Raw genomic sequence first — 15994 nt, forward strand, 5'->3', positions numbered from 1 at the left:
TGCTGAATGTAGGGCGTGGTTACTTTCTACCAGGTTGAAGGGATATGGCAGTTAGACGCAACAGACCATCAAAGCACTGTTCCTAAATGATTGTCACAGGATTGCAGTCTAAGATCTATATCAGACTTTTGAGAACTTTTCTGCGATGCTCTTGAATCGGTGGCTGCTGCTGATTCAAGCATGTGCACCAACCAAGGCCGTTTCCAAGGTGACGCGTGACGGAAAGCAGCGATTCTGTCAGTCCCAGCTTAAACCCTGACCCAACTGGGACCCCAACTGTAAAAATGAAAATGGAATTTGAGGATAAGTGACAACTATGTACAAATTACAAGCAGCTGTCCATAGTCTCAGGATGCAACCTGAATGGGAAGGCACTAGGACCCTGCCGGGTGCCACGCGGAAGGGAGGGAGCAGCATTGGGACTAAAGTTTTTGAACAATCCATTTCCCAAAGAGTGTGGGAGGGAGACAGACAGGCAGACAGACAGACAGGCAGGCAGACAGACAGACGTGAATGGCCTCAGACCTGGACTCACAGCTTTAAAAACCAGGAGCGGGATTTGGAGTTTAGGATCATCTCTGCTCTGACTGGCGTGGAGAGAGCAAGGGGGAATATAAAAGAGTTCATCTGGAAGTTGTCTCTCACTGGGAGGAGAGGAGAGAAGGAGTTTAATAGAGAGGTGAGTCCTGCCTTTGGTCTTTAACCAAACCTGTTCAATGTGTTTTTAATGCGTGCACCTCAGCAGCAGGAGAGCTCCTGCCTCTGGCCCGAAAGTTTAGCCCGTACCTGTCATTAAGTGAAAGTGGAGTCTCTGGTTTGTGGTGGAACTCAGCAGCAGTTCTCTGTTGAGGTGAACAATTCATGCTGAGTACCAAGAGAAATATGATTTTATTGATAAAGGAAGCGAGGGGCAGAACAGAGGTAAAGTTGGGGATAAAATGGGGTCCTCCAAACCTTAATGGGAACCAATTGAATGTTCATAAAACTCCAGGGACATCAGGTTACCTTCCCTCTCTCCCCTTCTCTCTCTCTCTCCCTTTTTTCTGTCAGTCTTTCTCCCCTTCTTTTTCTATTTGTCTTTCACTCTTCTCATGTTACACAACCCTTAAAGGACTTGTAGATTCTGATGAGCTCCAATGTCCAACTGGAAATATGTTGCAGAGGTTATCCTTGGAACTGGGCGGGGCCTGCTGCCTGTATGGGTGTGCAGCTGATCAATTGTTTTATCCAGTTATATTTGTATTCATGTGTAATCACGCATGTGTACAAGTGTGTCTTTGAAAGACCTCACGCCTGCCACTCCTACGAGGGAATTCCTTTTGGTGCTTCGGTAGCAGAGGAATGTCACAACAAGCCAATATTTGTGAACGCAAACACCCGCAGTCTCTCCTATAGGTGCAGCAAATGTCGGACACATTTGAATGTTTCTGATCCCTCTGGAATCTAAGGCAGATGGAGTAGATGAGCTGGCTGGACCAGGATGAAAAGAAACACACAGTACACAACATAAGTGACAAGTCCGCTCATATTTTCACCATCTGCACATTGTGTGCTCGTTGTGTACATCTGTGTTGGATCAGAAGAAATGCATCAAACCTTTAAGCGCAGGCCAGCGGGTGAAGCTCTCTCAGGAGGACAGCACTGCTTCCTGCGTGAAAATACATTTTCACTATTGTTTACGAGCTGTTTTTTGGGGGTATTTTTGCTGCCGCCGCAAGCCGGCTCTATTTTCATCACCTCTGTGTTGGTCCAAAGTGGAAAAGGAAGGAGGTTGGCGGTTTGGCTGTATATCATCAGTGACCTCTGTATGGGTACTGAAGTCCATGTAGACCCACCTGCGGCATTCAGAACCTGCTTTATAAATCTGCAACTGTGATAAAGAAACTGGTCATCAAATCATTTTTAAGGCTTTTGACTTTGAGGATGTTTTTTCTGGTCAAAGAGCAGCAAAGGGACACAAAAGTAGGAACCTCCTAATTACTTTATTTTTACTGTTTCTTCGGTTTAAAAACATTCACACGTCTGTCCAAGGAGAGTGGGTGCTAGATGTGATCCATGAATGAATTAGTCATCCGCACTCTGCTCCGATGTCAGCGGAGGATGGGGGTCACGATTTTTCAAGCACTCAATGTTTCTCAACGTTTTCTGCAAATAAATAAATAAAAACAATACTCAGATGTGACCATAGCTGTGTTTCTGCCAAGCAGAACAAACGACTGATTCCGAGCAGTCCACCTTTTGGTAATCTTCCAAATTCCATTATTGTTTACCAGGACATGTGTGAGAGAGGTTGAAAACTATAAAACTTCAGTGCTGCTCATGCGATCATCCTTTCCACAGTGCTTTTACTAATGTTAATCCAGGAGCTCCAAGAACTCCCTCGCTGTTCCCTTTACACACATTATTCACTGTGATGAGGTAACGCTAGGTTGCAGAGCTATGACATCACAGCGCGTCCAGGACGAGGCAGCTGTCACTTCAATGGCAATACAACTCATGTCATCAAATGGCATTCCCCTGGTAGACAGTGTGTTAAACCGAAGCCCAGTGTAGAGGGATGATTGGAGTCTTTATGTAATGACAGAACAACATTTCTGACGTTCCTCTAACCAACCACCTGGTTCTCTGCTCTGAATTCTGTGTTTGAGTTTGTGTAACGTGAATGTTTGGTTGACATTTAAACTGGAAATGATGCAATTCTCTGGACACATTCAACAGAGAGGAGAAAAGCCTGATCAGTAGATGTACACATATAGAGGGCAGATGGACAGTGCTGTTTTCCCCTGCGGACAAAGATGTCTGTGATTATTCATGACCTCTCAGGTTTCCCTTTGAAGCTGAATTACAGCTTTCGCTGTGTTGGCACCTGTGTGTGTGTGTGTGTGTGTGTGTGTGTGTGTGTGTGTGTGTGTGGTGTGTGTGTGTGTGTGTGTGTGTGTGTGTGTGTGTGTGTGTGTAAACTAAGTACAGAAATCTGCATTCTATGAGCAAAGAAGACATTTTGGTTGGTCCCCAGAACATCAAAGGATGTTTGAAGGTTAGGACATGGTTGTAAGGTAGAGGTTAGGTTGGGTTTAGGTTAGGGTTGTGGTCAGTGTTAGGGTGATGGGGTTGGTTAGGGTTAGGCTTAGGATCTGGGTAAAGCAATATGCCTCTGAAACTCCCCAGAACTTCAAAGTAATTTTTGAGGGTTAAGACAAGGTTTTAAGGTTGAGGATTGAATTTAGGCCAGGTTCAAGTGAGGGGGTTAGTTAGGATGGTTGAGATTAGGGAGATGAGTAGTATATGTCTATCAAAGTCCCTGCAATGTGTGAAATACAAGGGAGTGCATGTGTGTATGTGTATGGGTGCACAAGTTTAGATTATATAGACAAATCTGAGTTTATTTTTTCCCACCTTCCTTCAGGTGAGAAATGAAGCCATCCTGTCAACAGGCATTTAGGTCTATGGAATAATGCTCATCCATGTTATGATAGGAGGAAGATCCTCCCCTTTAAGATGTAAAGAAGCGAAAGTGTTTACCGTCTAGACTGCAGCGTTGTATAGGACACCTGGAAAGCACACCTGGACGCGTGAGTTTAACACGGCTTCGTAACCCGAGGGTTGGAAACCAACCACTGCTCTTCAAGACGAGAAACAGAAATGTCATAAAGACGAAAGGTCACCATGTTTGGTAAATAATAAAATCATTGTTAGTTAATGTCCGTATCAGTGCTGCTTGCTTTGCCTGCACAAAATTAGAGCATCGTTGTTGCCTTCATTTAGATAATTTATGCCATTTTGGACAAGAAAGAACTTCTCGAGGTCTGTGGGAAACAGACAATGTTTTGAAGTCTAAAACAAAGCTGTGGGCTTCACCGGTTTAACACAGAAAGATGTGGTTGCTTTGTGGTGTCTGGCTGTGTGGCACAGGTCAGAGCAGAGAATGTGAACCGGGTGAACTGTCGTCTGAATTCCGTAGGTAAAAGGTCAGGGTTCGAGGTCCGATGGAGGCCTGTGCTCTCCATTGAAAGGGGGGATCCAGAGGTCAGCGCAGTTCAGGCTCCTGAACGGCGTGGCGCAGGAGAGGACAGCACAGCGGGAAAGATTGGCAACATGACCACCTCCCGATTTTCGTTCTGCATTTATTCTCCTTGACTTCTCTTTTACAAACAACCACTCAAGATGTTTGGGAAATTTGACCTAATGTTGTTTGACATCTGAAACGTCACCGGGATGGAATTGTTGTCTGACGTGGATGGATTTCTTTTGTCCCAGCACCTTTCATCCCATATGGACCTGCTCGCCAGCCCCTTTGCACGGTGCAAAATCAAGAATAGCACACACCGCTGGGACTTTTCTTTATATTGACATCTGAATCCAGGTCTGCTGAGGCCTTTGAGGCTTTGTGTTTGGCTTCTGAAGATCTGATTTGGACAGGTGCTCCTTTAAAAGCGTTATGTTTGCCCGTGTCTGCCTGCTTGTTTATATTATGCTGGGAAAAGGACATCTCGGTGTGCAGACATGCCTGTTCATTCCCCATGAATACCTTTATGGCTTCCTGCAATAGCTCTACTCTGTCATGTGTGTGCATGCAGGCCAAAAACACGCAGCAGCTGATAAATCACTAAATCACTTGGATATTTGCGGCACTCTTTACTACTATGCTAACAGCACCGCAGCCTCTGTTGACTCACTGCAAGTCCGGTTTCGGAATTCTTGCTGCCCTTTTTTTCTCACTGTCTATCCCCTTAATCCTAATTATCTGGTTTTCTTTTCTAAAGATGAACTCTTCAAATTCACTTCAAACCCTCAAATAAACAAATCAAACATGCCTTGCTGTTTCGTATCATTAAGGTTGTACAAAAAGATTAACACAAAAAACACAGAGGTGAATACTAAAACTCTACCGGTGCTGGAGGAATGTGTTTGTACATGTGGCTACACGGCTATATGATAATTTATAGGCTCAAGTGTGTTTGCGTTGGATACACTATAATCACAGAGGTTAGCTCCAGCACAGAAAATAACTTGTTGTGCTCGATTTTGTGGACAAAACAGAACTCCTTATCTTAATAAATACAATGTTCAGTGCGAGGAAATTTACTACCTACACAAGGATTCATGGCATTTCACAAGGAGGTTTTTTTTAGTGTGCCGACGCCGTTGGAAGCCATCCCTCTTTTCTGGATTCTGTGTTAAGTCTGTGAGTTGAACATTAAAAAGTATTCATTTATCAACAACCCTGGTGCAGCTAGAAAGCAGACGCTCCATCTCTTTCACCGCGCCTGTGCTCTCGCTCTGGACACAGCAGGCCGCTAACAGACGGAGGACAGGCCTGGGAGGTCCCACGCAGACAGGTGGTTGACATCAGCCGGAGTGGGGAAGATGAGCAGGGGAGGGGTAAAGGAGGCACAAACAAAAAAGGAGAGAGAGCGATAGAGATGTAGAGACCACACAGAATGGAAAATGACCGGGTCAAGTCTTTAGTGAGATGGGTGAGTCTGCAATCAGACAAATGACAGGGGTGATGACATCTTTGCATTTTTACCCTCTTCTGAGGATTCAGGAGCTTTTAGAACAGAGAGGCTCACATGGAACACACCTAAACGGTAAAGGCTGGAAAGAATGGAAAGAAACTCGGGAAAGATGAAGAATAAACCCATAACTCCCCTTGATCGAAATAATGCAGTAGGATGTCATAAACAATGACCAATAATTGATGTGGTGTCTTTACAAAACCAAAATAAACATGAACGATACAAGCACATCCTGGTATCTGACGCAACATATATGCCAGTCTGCGCCTCCAGCTCACACCCCGATTACAGCGGCTGACACAACACATTGGTTCTCATGGAAAAGTTACGTGTCGCCCGAGAGTATCTGCCTTTTTTGCTCGTTTCCGCTGCAGATTCACCTGGGTGACTCGTCCTCCGGCTGTTCCGTTTGCAACCACATGCGGTCAAAGTGTTGCATGTAAACACGCTGTTAGATCTCAACAATATCAGATGTGAATCAAGTGAAGGTGAATACCAGGATGACTCTGATTCAATTTTCTTTGCTTTTCTTTTCTTTCAGAGAAATTGACACAGATGTTGAATAAAAGGGCTTGGTCAGGGCAACAGCGGCTACGATTTTGTCTGAGATAGGCATCGATGGAGTTGTTATTTACTTTCAGATGTGATGATTATTGTATCTTTTTAATTCATGGATGGGAAAACAGCTCTTACACTTTTTACTTTATGGAAAAGGAAGAAGGATGGGGGTCATAAAGGCAGACGTGTTGTTCTTATTTTTTGCTTAATCCGATTTGAATTGGAACACAATAGTAAAGGGCAATTAAAATGCAGCTATATTCGGGTCGCCTCTAAACGATTCCAAGGCCGAAACTTTCCTCTTTGTGTTCCAGACCTAATTCCACCTCCTACGCCATCCTTAAACTCCCCTTGGTCTCCGTTCCTGCTGCACTATCACATGCTCCATTATTTGCTAAATTCCCCTGCCATCTCATTGCCTATCTGTAGCCCACCCCTCCATAGCTTGCTGCCTCTCCCTCTTTCTCTTGCTGTTTCTGATTTGCTCCTCTCCGGGCTTTGTCCACGCATTTCTTCGAAGTATTCTTCCCTCTGGCTTCATCTAATGTGGGATCGTAGAGTTTCACCGGCAGTGGGGAGTTATTGGTGTGACCATGCCAAAAGTTTAAGCATTTTTCAGGGAATGATTGCTGAATGTCAAGGTCATATACACCTCTGGTCCCGAGAACATGGTAATCATTGTGTTCTCCCTGCTTTGGCGGCTCAGAGAACTGGCCTCCCACATACGGCTGTCCATCACAGGGAGAGGGTGTGTTGACCGGGGACCAGCACAAGTGTGAGGACGTGGCCAAACTGTAGAAAACCCTAAAACATTATGTTCTGACTCTGGATTAACCCGGTTGCCAAAAGAGCTGCGCGGTCCCAGATGGCAGCCAGGAGTTGATTAAAGGAGTATTAAGTAGGATTACATCATTGGCCATTTGAAAGTAAAATCAAGAGGTCTTAATGTGCGTTCACATTAGTCTTTTCTTTTTGTTAAAGCTTGTTGCCCAGCACTGCCTAAAATTTGAATGCAAACAATTTATTTATGCATTAACATCTGAGATCATATCTGGTCCAGGCACATCACTGCCCAAACTTGGCTGCTTGGAGAACAGATGGAGGACCAAACATTTACGGTATCTTTTCAAGAACAGAGTTGCATCTAAATTGTGTGCTCACCCTGGCTCACATGGAGTGTTGGGTGTGGGTCTGGTGAGGCAAACAAGCAGCACATGAAGCTTTTCCCCCCTCTGTAATTTGGCTATTTTATTAATAAGCATCAAACCACAGCTCATTATAAGAAATTCTTGCTGCTTGAATTTAATTGGATTTGCATTGCTCACTCAGGTTGCCCAATTTACACAAGCCTGCATAAAACATACGTGCAGCACAAAGAGCTGTATTGTTTCACTCTACAGTTTCCCCCGTTTTCAGAAATACAATTAGTGCTGGATTTCTCTCTCAGCTGAAACGCTGTTTACTTTGGATTGTCTTCACAAATGCCACAACAATTCCACACTTTGATTCAAATAAATCCACGTGTATCACAATCAAATGTGACATTGGAATCAAAGAATAAGTCACGCTGTCTTATTTCTGTTTTTTGAAGTGACATTTGAGAAAATGATTTCGAGTACATTTGATACATCTAATAATTGGTTATTTACATTAAGCTAATTCAAGCTGCACATAAAAACCTGCACATTGTGCTGAAATAATTACTTCTTTAATTGGTTGCATTCATGGAATGATTAAACTGGGGCCACATGCACACACAAGGCAAGCTTATTATCATTTTTTCCAAGACAAATTCCTTCCAATGGGAAGCGAAATCCTATTGTCTGTGTTCTTGCCATTTCTTCAGAGAAATTGCTCTGCAGCTCTCAAGGCAGTTGCCAATTATTCCAGCCCTCAGACTGAAAATAAACAAAACAAGCCAAAATGATTCCACATCAGGAAGGTCAAGCTGGAATTCAGATGAGGGAGTCTGAGCTCCAAGTGAATGAACGCAATGGTGTCGATTCAAAGGCAAATAAATGACAACAGGTCAACATCTGCAGCGGCACAGGTGCAGCTGACTGGTTTTGGACTCTGTTAATGCCGTTAAGATCCAGAACCGGCCTCCATGTGTCCCTGAAGTTTACCTTTGGCCCATAGCTGTGAGAGAAAAGAGGAACGTCGGCTCAGACTCCGGCAGAAATAAAGGTAGGAATTTAAAGATGTGACAGGCCGACTGACAGAGAGAAATTTGAGGAGAAGAAAGTCAGGAAACGGCAGGATGGAGCTGCTGGATCCTTGCCAAAGTCTTGCTCTTTTTAGTATCTGCACGTTGGCTCCCCGTTCAACTGATACTCTCAAGATACCCTGAACAGAGACGAAAAAAAAAGAGTTTATTTTACTACAGCTTATGAAAGGAAACACCTGTGAAAAGGGGCTGTGGTGGATATTAAATACTATACAGGCACCAAATGTCCAGATAGATGTTTACATATTAATCATGACAAGAAAGACGCAAACTGCAGAATTTCTTCGTAACAGTACGGAGTCAGGTCCACGTGTTAGTTTAGTCTTATTACATTTGTTTAAATTGTTTGCTTCTTTGCGGAGAAATTTCTGTAACGCTTTCGATTACAGCCCAGGATTTACCATGATTCACAGCAGGAGTATGTGGAATGATTTGTAGGACATATTTTAGGTACAGAGGGAAAAACCTGGAAAGTCTGTTGAGCTTTTTTCTGCTCCTCAGAATCAACAAGCTTAAACAAGGCAATGACAAATACAGCATGTGTGTGTTTTACATCATGTATGTAAGATGTTAAGAGATGATACAACAAATGTTCCTCATATCTGGCATCGCTTGTCACTGAGCAGATAAGTGCTTTAGCAGGTTGTCAGATTGATGCTGCCCCCCCCCCCCCCCCCCTGTCTGGGTCTGTCTCTCGCTCCCTGACCTGTTTAAAGTATCTCTGGCCAGCAGGTGGGCACCATCTTACCACATTTTACTGATAGCAGTTACTTTTTGAGAGTAAAAGAGCAATTAAACTACCTTTTTAAATTTCATTTGGCTAATAAAAGTGTTTTGGTTTTTTTTATTCTGTCACTGAGGATATCTTCGTACATTGATTGGTCACTATGGAAACCAAAAACATTAACAGGACCAACAAATATTTTATTGTTTATTCTTTTTATATATTTTATCCTATTTATTGCAGCAATGATGACCTGAGCTCCCCCACCCACCAAATGCTCATAGTCTCCCCCACAGCCTCTAAAGAAAGGAGGATGTAATTGGTCTTGTGATCTAATCTGTTTTGATTTGATCTGATCGGATCTGACCTGAACAGGGTAACAAGGGTGCTGGACCCATCTGGCAAGACGTAGAATTAGGCTCAGCAAGAGTAGTACACTGAACACAAATAGAACTGCAACACAAAGTTTCTTGAGGTAACCTCAAAGACCTAAGACTTTTTTATGTAAACATAAGTCCTATTTCTCTCAGAATCTGGCTTGACCACCAGTTGCCTCATGCAGCGAAACACATTTCTTTTGCATTGATGAGGTTGCTGATTGAGGCCTGTGGGATGTTGGTTCTCTTCACTGGCTGTGGGAAATTGCTGGATATTGGCAGGAACTGGAAGACGCTGTCATCTACCCTGATCCAAAGCATCCCAAACAAGCTCAATGGGAGACATTCAGTCTTCCAGCCTTGCAAGAACTGGGATGTTCTCGGTTTTCTGGAACTATGTAGAGGTCCTTGGAACACGGGGCTGCGCATCATGCTGCAACATGAGGTGACGGTTGTGGAACAATGGCACAACAATGGGCCTCAGGATCTGGTCATGGTCTCTGTGTCTTCATAATGCCATCAATAAGATGCGCCTGTGTTCGCTGCCTAAACCATAACCCTAACGCCACCATTAGCCACCCGATCCATCGGCAGACCGCCCACCCACCAGTGAAGAAACCCCCTCAAAGTGCCATCGGGTCTGCGTATTTGCCCGAGTCGGCTTCGACAACAAACTGCAGACAGGTCGAGACGAGCATGTGAATGAGCTTCTCTGGGATGGTGCATGCAGAAATTCTTTGGTTGTGCAAACCGAGGCTGTTGCAGGCTGGCCTGGTGGCACGTGGTCTACAGTTGTGAGGCCTCTTGGATGTACTGCCAAATTCTCTGAAACACCTTAGGAGACGGCGCCCTGATGGACATTCCTGCATCATGCCAACAGCACGCTCCGTCATAACGACACCTGAGGCTGTGCTTGTGTGTTAAACCTGCACATTTTAGAGTGGCCTATTACTGTTGGCAGCCTGAGGCTCACCTATGCAATAACCATTGTCTGAGCAGCATCTTGATGGATTCTCAGCAAAAGAAGAAATGCTCAGTAACACAGATTTGGACAGATTTGTGGACAATATTTGTGGACAAAGAGAAATAGTCCTTTTGTGTAGGCAGAAAAAGATCTTAGAAATTTGAGTTCTATGAAAACTGGGCACAAAAAACAAAGTTTGTTTTTTTTTGTTCAGTGTAAAATAATACTTTTCTAGCAAATTGTTTCCAACAAAAGAGACATATGTAAAATGTATTTATAATGAGAATTAGATAACTACTGCTGCTTTGGAGGATGTTTGCGGTGTATAAGTAGAAGGAGAGCGCCTCTCAGTAATTATTTCCAGTAGATGACAGCAGGAGGAACTGAACTGCACTGAACTGACAAGAGACACAGAGTAACGGTTTATTTTCCTCTGTTTTCCCTCCACGTCAACCCTTGTCACTCTTCTCTTTCACACACACACATGCACACATACACATACTCTCTATCTCGGCCACTGCCAGTTTCCTCTTCACACCCCTTCATAAGGCGAAGGTGTTGTCATCGCTCTGAGAGAGGAGCGTGTTTGCCGGAAAGAGCTGTTGACAAAACCCTCCCGCACGTCTTTTAACAGGGACTTGTATGTAATGACTAATGTAACACTGGAAGAGGGGGGAAACCTCAGACGAGGCTCCTGTGAGCACATCGCGGTCTGGCCCACCTGCTGAGTCGTCACCGTACCGTGCCATAACCGCACGCAGCCACTTTCACTGCCCAGTTTGGGTGGTTAAACATCTTGTCGGCTGGAAGAGTGAAATCAAATGTGTTGCAGGCTAACGCGACAGAATCAGTCATGGTAAACGTGTGGCTGGACTCCAACACTTCAGGCCATGTAATTAGTCTGCGTCTGAAATGGTTTATTCTGCTGCCTGCTGATTACCTTTCCATGTCAAAATGCAGCTGCAAGAACTGTGTCTTCCATTCCACTCCGTTGCTGCGAATATTGGCGGGGCTGCGCAGCCAGGGTGGAGGTTGTTGCTTCTTGTGAGCCTGCTTCGGCTACTTTTAGACATTTTTGCAGCAGCTGTGCAAAAACAAAAAAAATCTGATAGAAATGTGACCAACCTTGTTTGAGGATGGGTGACCCGACACAGATGTTGGGTTTTGAGAAGTGTGACTCAGTCTCTGTCACTTCTTTTCTTGGCTGCCCCCAGGAGGCAGTGCCATCTCTCTCTCCCTTTTCCATGTGTGTTTCCACATTTTTCTGGTGAATATCAAAGAGGTAATCATCCCCGTCATCCGAGTACGACGAGGTGCAGGGAGCCTCTAAGACTTCCAGTTTTATCCGTACCACATGGCTCACCTCTCGCCCCCACCATAGTGTGATAGAAGATTTTAGCACGTGTCATCCAGCATTTTCTGTTCCTGGCCTCGTAGATGCAAATGTGGCTGGAATGTCTGACTTTCCACTGACTCCATTACAGTCTCTGCAGGAGAGCTCCGCACAAACCAAACAACAACAAGCAGCAGGATCAAATTCAAGCCCCGAATACAGGAAACTTGCAGCAGAATCACACATGTTTGCAATCCCGTGTGTTTGCACGCGTGTGCGTGTATGTTTTGTGTTTGGTATTAGTTTGTGTGGGAAGTGCAATGGGATGTCCAGACAAATTCTGATGTTGCGGGAATAATTCTACAAATCTGAGGTGCTCTGTAACCCTTCTAACCTTTGACCTTTGTAATTCCACTGTCTTCCAATAGAATGACACTCAAACGTGCTCTTTTACATTAATCAGGTCATCCTGGGACTTGTTTTGTGCCACCAATCAGTGGTTCTTCATCACGTTAGTACCTGTCTGGCCACATCCTTAGAGCTTGTGTCATATATTGGCACATACTGTATATTCATGCACTAAAAGCTCTGCTTTATGGTGAAGTTAATGGTTTACAGATGCAATCCACAAATGGCAAGAAAATGTAAAAAACAGTGTGTAAACATCTCCTGTTACATGTTGGCCATTAATTTGAAATGTTCACTAAAAACCAGGATTTATAGATGTGAACTGACAGTTCGTTTTGTTATTTCATTACTGATAGTGATATAAATTAAGATAAGCAGCATTTCATCTAGTCACAATGTGCATTTGGTCCATTTAATCTGCAGCAAAGCCTTTTACTAAAAAGCTAATCTTGTACATTATAAAGATTGAATTTCAGATCAGGACAATCTGCAGAACCATGCTGCCTTGTGAACAGACCTATAAAACCGTCAAGAGAGCAGAAATCCCAAGAATTTTGTAACTTTAAATTGTGGGAAAATGTCTAAAAAGTCGCTTTCTCATGCAGTTATCTCTTCTGGGACGGGAGCCAGTGACATTTTTATATCTCAACTGCCTGAAGTGCTTTGAGAGCTGGCCCGTGGATGAATTACAGTCAACACTGACCTCTTCTGGTCGCTGGGATTCAAATATTTCAAGTAATTTATTTATCTGACCCGTCCGACTCGTAACATTAGATACGATCTGGCTCCTGCATTGCACGGGAATCCTAATCTGTTTCTAAACTGTGTGTGTGTGTGTGTGTGTGTGTGTGTGTGTGTGTGTGTGTGTGTGTGTGTGTGTGTGTTGCAAATACATCTCACCGCTTTGACCTTTGAGTCTTGCGTGGGAGAGCTTGTGTGTGTGTATCCCTGTACGCTGCAGCATTGCATTCCCTGCATTCACACACGTGCACGGCGTGTTAGTCTCAGTAAAAACTGATGCTCAACACCGTTGCAGTGTTGCACAAGGGGGAGATTTATGTTCATTGTGCATGTAGCATCTAATGAGGTGTGAAATGCAGCACATTCCGATGTATGGCGAGACTTAAACACGATGAGTGTGTGTGTACTCTTCACCAGATAAGGCCGTGTGGAGACTAACTGTGAGAGGGCGGCGGTGCAGTAGTCTCGAAAAAACATCATCTGCCCCTCCAAAGATGTTTGTGTTTGCTCACCTTTTCTTCCCGTTTTAGCGGAGAAAATTGTCGCTTCTTTTTCAAGTGTTTTCTTTATGCAATATGTGATTCCAGTTTTTAAAAATGACTTTAACCCCAGTAAATATTTTAAAAATGGAAATAATGGAAGTGTTAAGTGTGTCCTTGTGTGTTGTGCAGAGTGGTGGTTCAAGGGTCCAGATGGCAGGCAGGAGGGGCCTGGCCTGCATTGGAGTCTGGCTCTAGAGTCCACAGGGGCTCTCACTTCAGCAGGACACATTCCACAGGTATTCTAACACTTTAGAGGAGACATTCCTACTGGAGAAACAAAAGCCTGAGTTGATTTTCTAAAAATCCATTTGATCGCCACTGAAACAAGTCCAAAACTGTTGAACTTTGTTTTAGCCTTTTAAGCTTCGACATAAATGCCGTATGTGTTAATATTCATCCCATCTCTCTTGTGCTTGGCTCAGGAATTGTGCCCATGAGGTCGTCACCACTGGTCCTGCTCCTACTGATCGGCGTCCAGGCTGTACTGAACATGGGAGGTGGATTGGCCTGGAGCACCGGGGCAGCCAACCACAGCGTAGGACAGCAGACGGCAGCCAATCACAGAGCAGGACAGGAGCCGAGCACGACAAGGGACCACATTTCCGAGCACCGCAGGACCAGCCACCACAGGACCAAAAGAGCCCATCGGGCGACCTCTCATGCCCACGACAGGAACCCCGCCCTAACACACTCTCCGGACCTTTCCATTCCAGCGGTGGACCCCAAGCTCTTCTCCAAAAGGCGCTATCGCTCCTCACCCCGCGTCGTCTTCAGCGAGGAGCCCCCAACGCATGACGCCTTGGAATATGAGGGCTATGACGTCGAAGGAGCAAGGGGTGCTAGGGTGCGGCGAAAAGCAGGATCACGCACCATGCACCGGGGGGAGTATTCAGTGTGTGAAAGCATAAATACCTGGGTGGGCAACTTGACACAAGCTACGGACATCTCAGAGAACGAGGTGATGGTTCTGCCCAATGTTACAATCAACAACGTGGTGAAGAAGCAATTCTTCTATGAGACCACCTGCCGGTCCCCCACACACAGAGGCCCAGGGACTGCAAACGGGGGGAAGCCAGGGGGACGCAGTGGTAAGCAGGCCACCAAGGCGGGCAATTCAGGCTGTCTAGGCATCGACAGTCGCCACTGGAACTCCTACTGCACCAATACGCACATATATGTCAGTGCCCTGACCCTGTATCAGAAACGGACAGCATGGCGTTATATCCGCATCAATGCTGCATGCGTGTGTGTGCTTAGCCGGAAGTCTTGGGCAGGCCGATCGGGGCATTGACAGGGGAGGACAGTCCAGGCGACATGACCCAAGGACACACATTTCTACTTAACAGCCACTGCAGCTTAATTGCCAATACTGTAACCCTGTTTCCCAACTCCACACATACACACTGAGGACATTCAGTCTGCACACACTCGGACACACACACACACACCAACTTAGCTTTACCCACCCAACCCCGACCCCTTGACCCTACCTCAGTCCAACAATTCCTGGTTGTTTTAAATTATGAAGACTGCATGTCATATTTGTACAGTCAAAAATATGAAAATATATATGGTATGTGTATATACAAAATGAATTGAAGCTTTTAATGTTGTTATTATTGTTGTTGTTGTTGTGTTGATGCTGTTATTTATTAAACACCTCAGTACTTGTCTGGTGTCTTGCGTCAGATTAAAGTCAGTGCTCTCCTAGCATTTTGAAGCTGCATTTTCAACATTAATAATGATTTAGATAGAAGTCTTCATCAGTTCAGCACAAATGCAGCACTCGGAAGAAATTCCCAACTTCCTGAAGAAGCTCAGAAACATATCACAATTATAAAAAGACTGGATATCAAATCAGTATAAACAACGGCTTTTCAAAAGTTTTTACACCATTTTCTCTGTAGATTTTTCCAGGCGAATGTAGTAATGCACAGACTGGATTAATTATAGCCATGATGGAGACTTTGGGTCTTCCAGAGTGGAAACATGTTGGGCACATTTGCACAAGGTCTCTGCTTAAATGACAGGGGGTTTACTGCCCTCTAGCGGCTGAACTCTGACATATCTTTGTATCTCTCTTGGTCTCCCATCTCCTCTTAACTGTGTCCTTTTCAGAATAAAACAATAAATAAAGTGGGGAATACAGGGAGCTCAGCCAGTATAGAGCTATATTACCAGATATAATAACTAGTACCTCTTGCACATATCAGGTGGAATGACCTCTAACAAACATCTATTCAGTTCAAACAGTAACCTTTAAATTAAACCAAGTTTGAACTTATTTATAGTGTGATTTATCTCGGGATGATGTGAGACAACTGACCCTAGCAGCACTGACCTTATGACCTCAGCACCTAACCTAAACATGTGTAGCAAGGAAGAGGCAACGATGAAGGCGTAAACTGCTTTATTTTACCAAATAAGGTCAAAGTAACACTGCTTACTGGTTATATATCATCCTCGGCTGTAAAATGATCTTTTAAGCTGTATCTATTTTTGTGACAGTGTTGACCTGCACCCAGGCTGCCTTGTAGGAATGTTTGGAATCACATAGCTGCAGAGACATCAAGAGCTCCCTGATAAATAACAGTCGCAGTA

General features: G+C 44.4%; 1 protein-coding gene across 2 annotated transcripts; it reads left to right on the forward strand.

Moving 5' to 3' along the window:
* The first annotated feature begins 458 nt into the window (after positions 1 to 458).
* LOC130530603 (nerve growth factor-like) lies at positions 459 to 15064 on the forward strand. Of its 2 annotated transcripts, XM_057041920.1 has the most exons (3): positions 459 to 679; positions 13523 to 13629; positions 13816 to 15064. In XM_057041920.1, exon 3 carries the CDS (start codon positions 13827 to 13829, stop codon positions 14682 to 14684), a length of 858 nt encoding a protein of 285 aa, XP_056897900.1. In that variant the 5' UTR covers positions 459 to 679; positions 13523 to 13629; positions 13816 to 13826; the 3' UTR covers positions 14685 to 15064. The 2 variants fall into 2 exon arrangements, with proteins under 2 accessions (XP_056897900.1, XP_056897901.1); XM_057041921.1 differs by lacking the exon at positions 13523 to 13629.
* The last annotated feature ends 930 nt before the right edge of the window (positions 15065 to 15994 follow it).

This window comes from Takifugu flavidus, chromosome 8 (assembly GCF_003711565.1).
Source record: "Takifugu flavidus isolate HTHZ2018 chromosome 8, ASM371156v2, whole genome shotgun sequence".
NCBI lineage: Eukaryota > Metazoa > Chordata > Actinopteri > Tetraodontiformes > Tetraodontidae > Takifugu > Takifugu flavidus.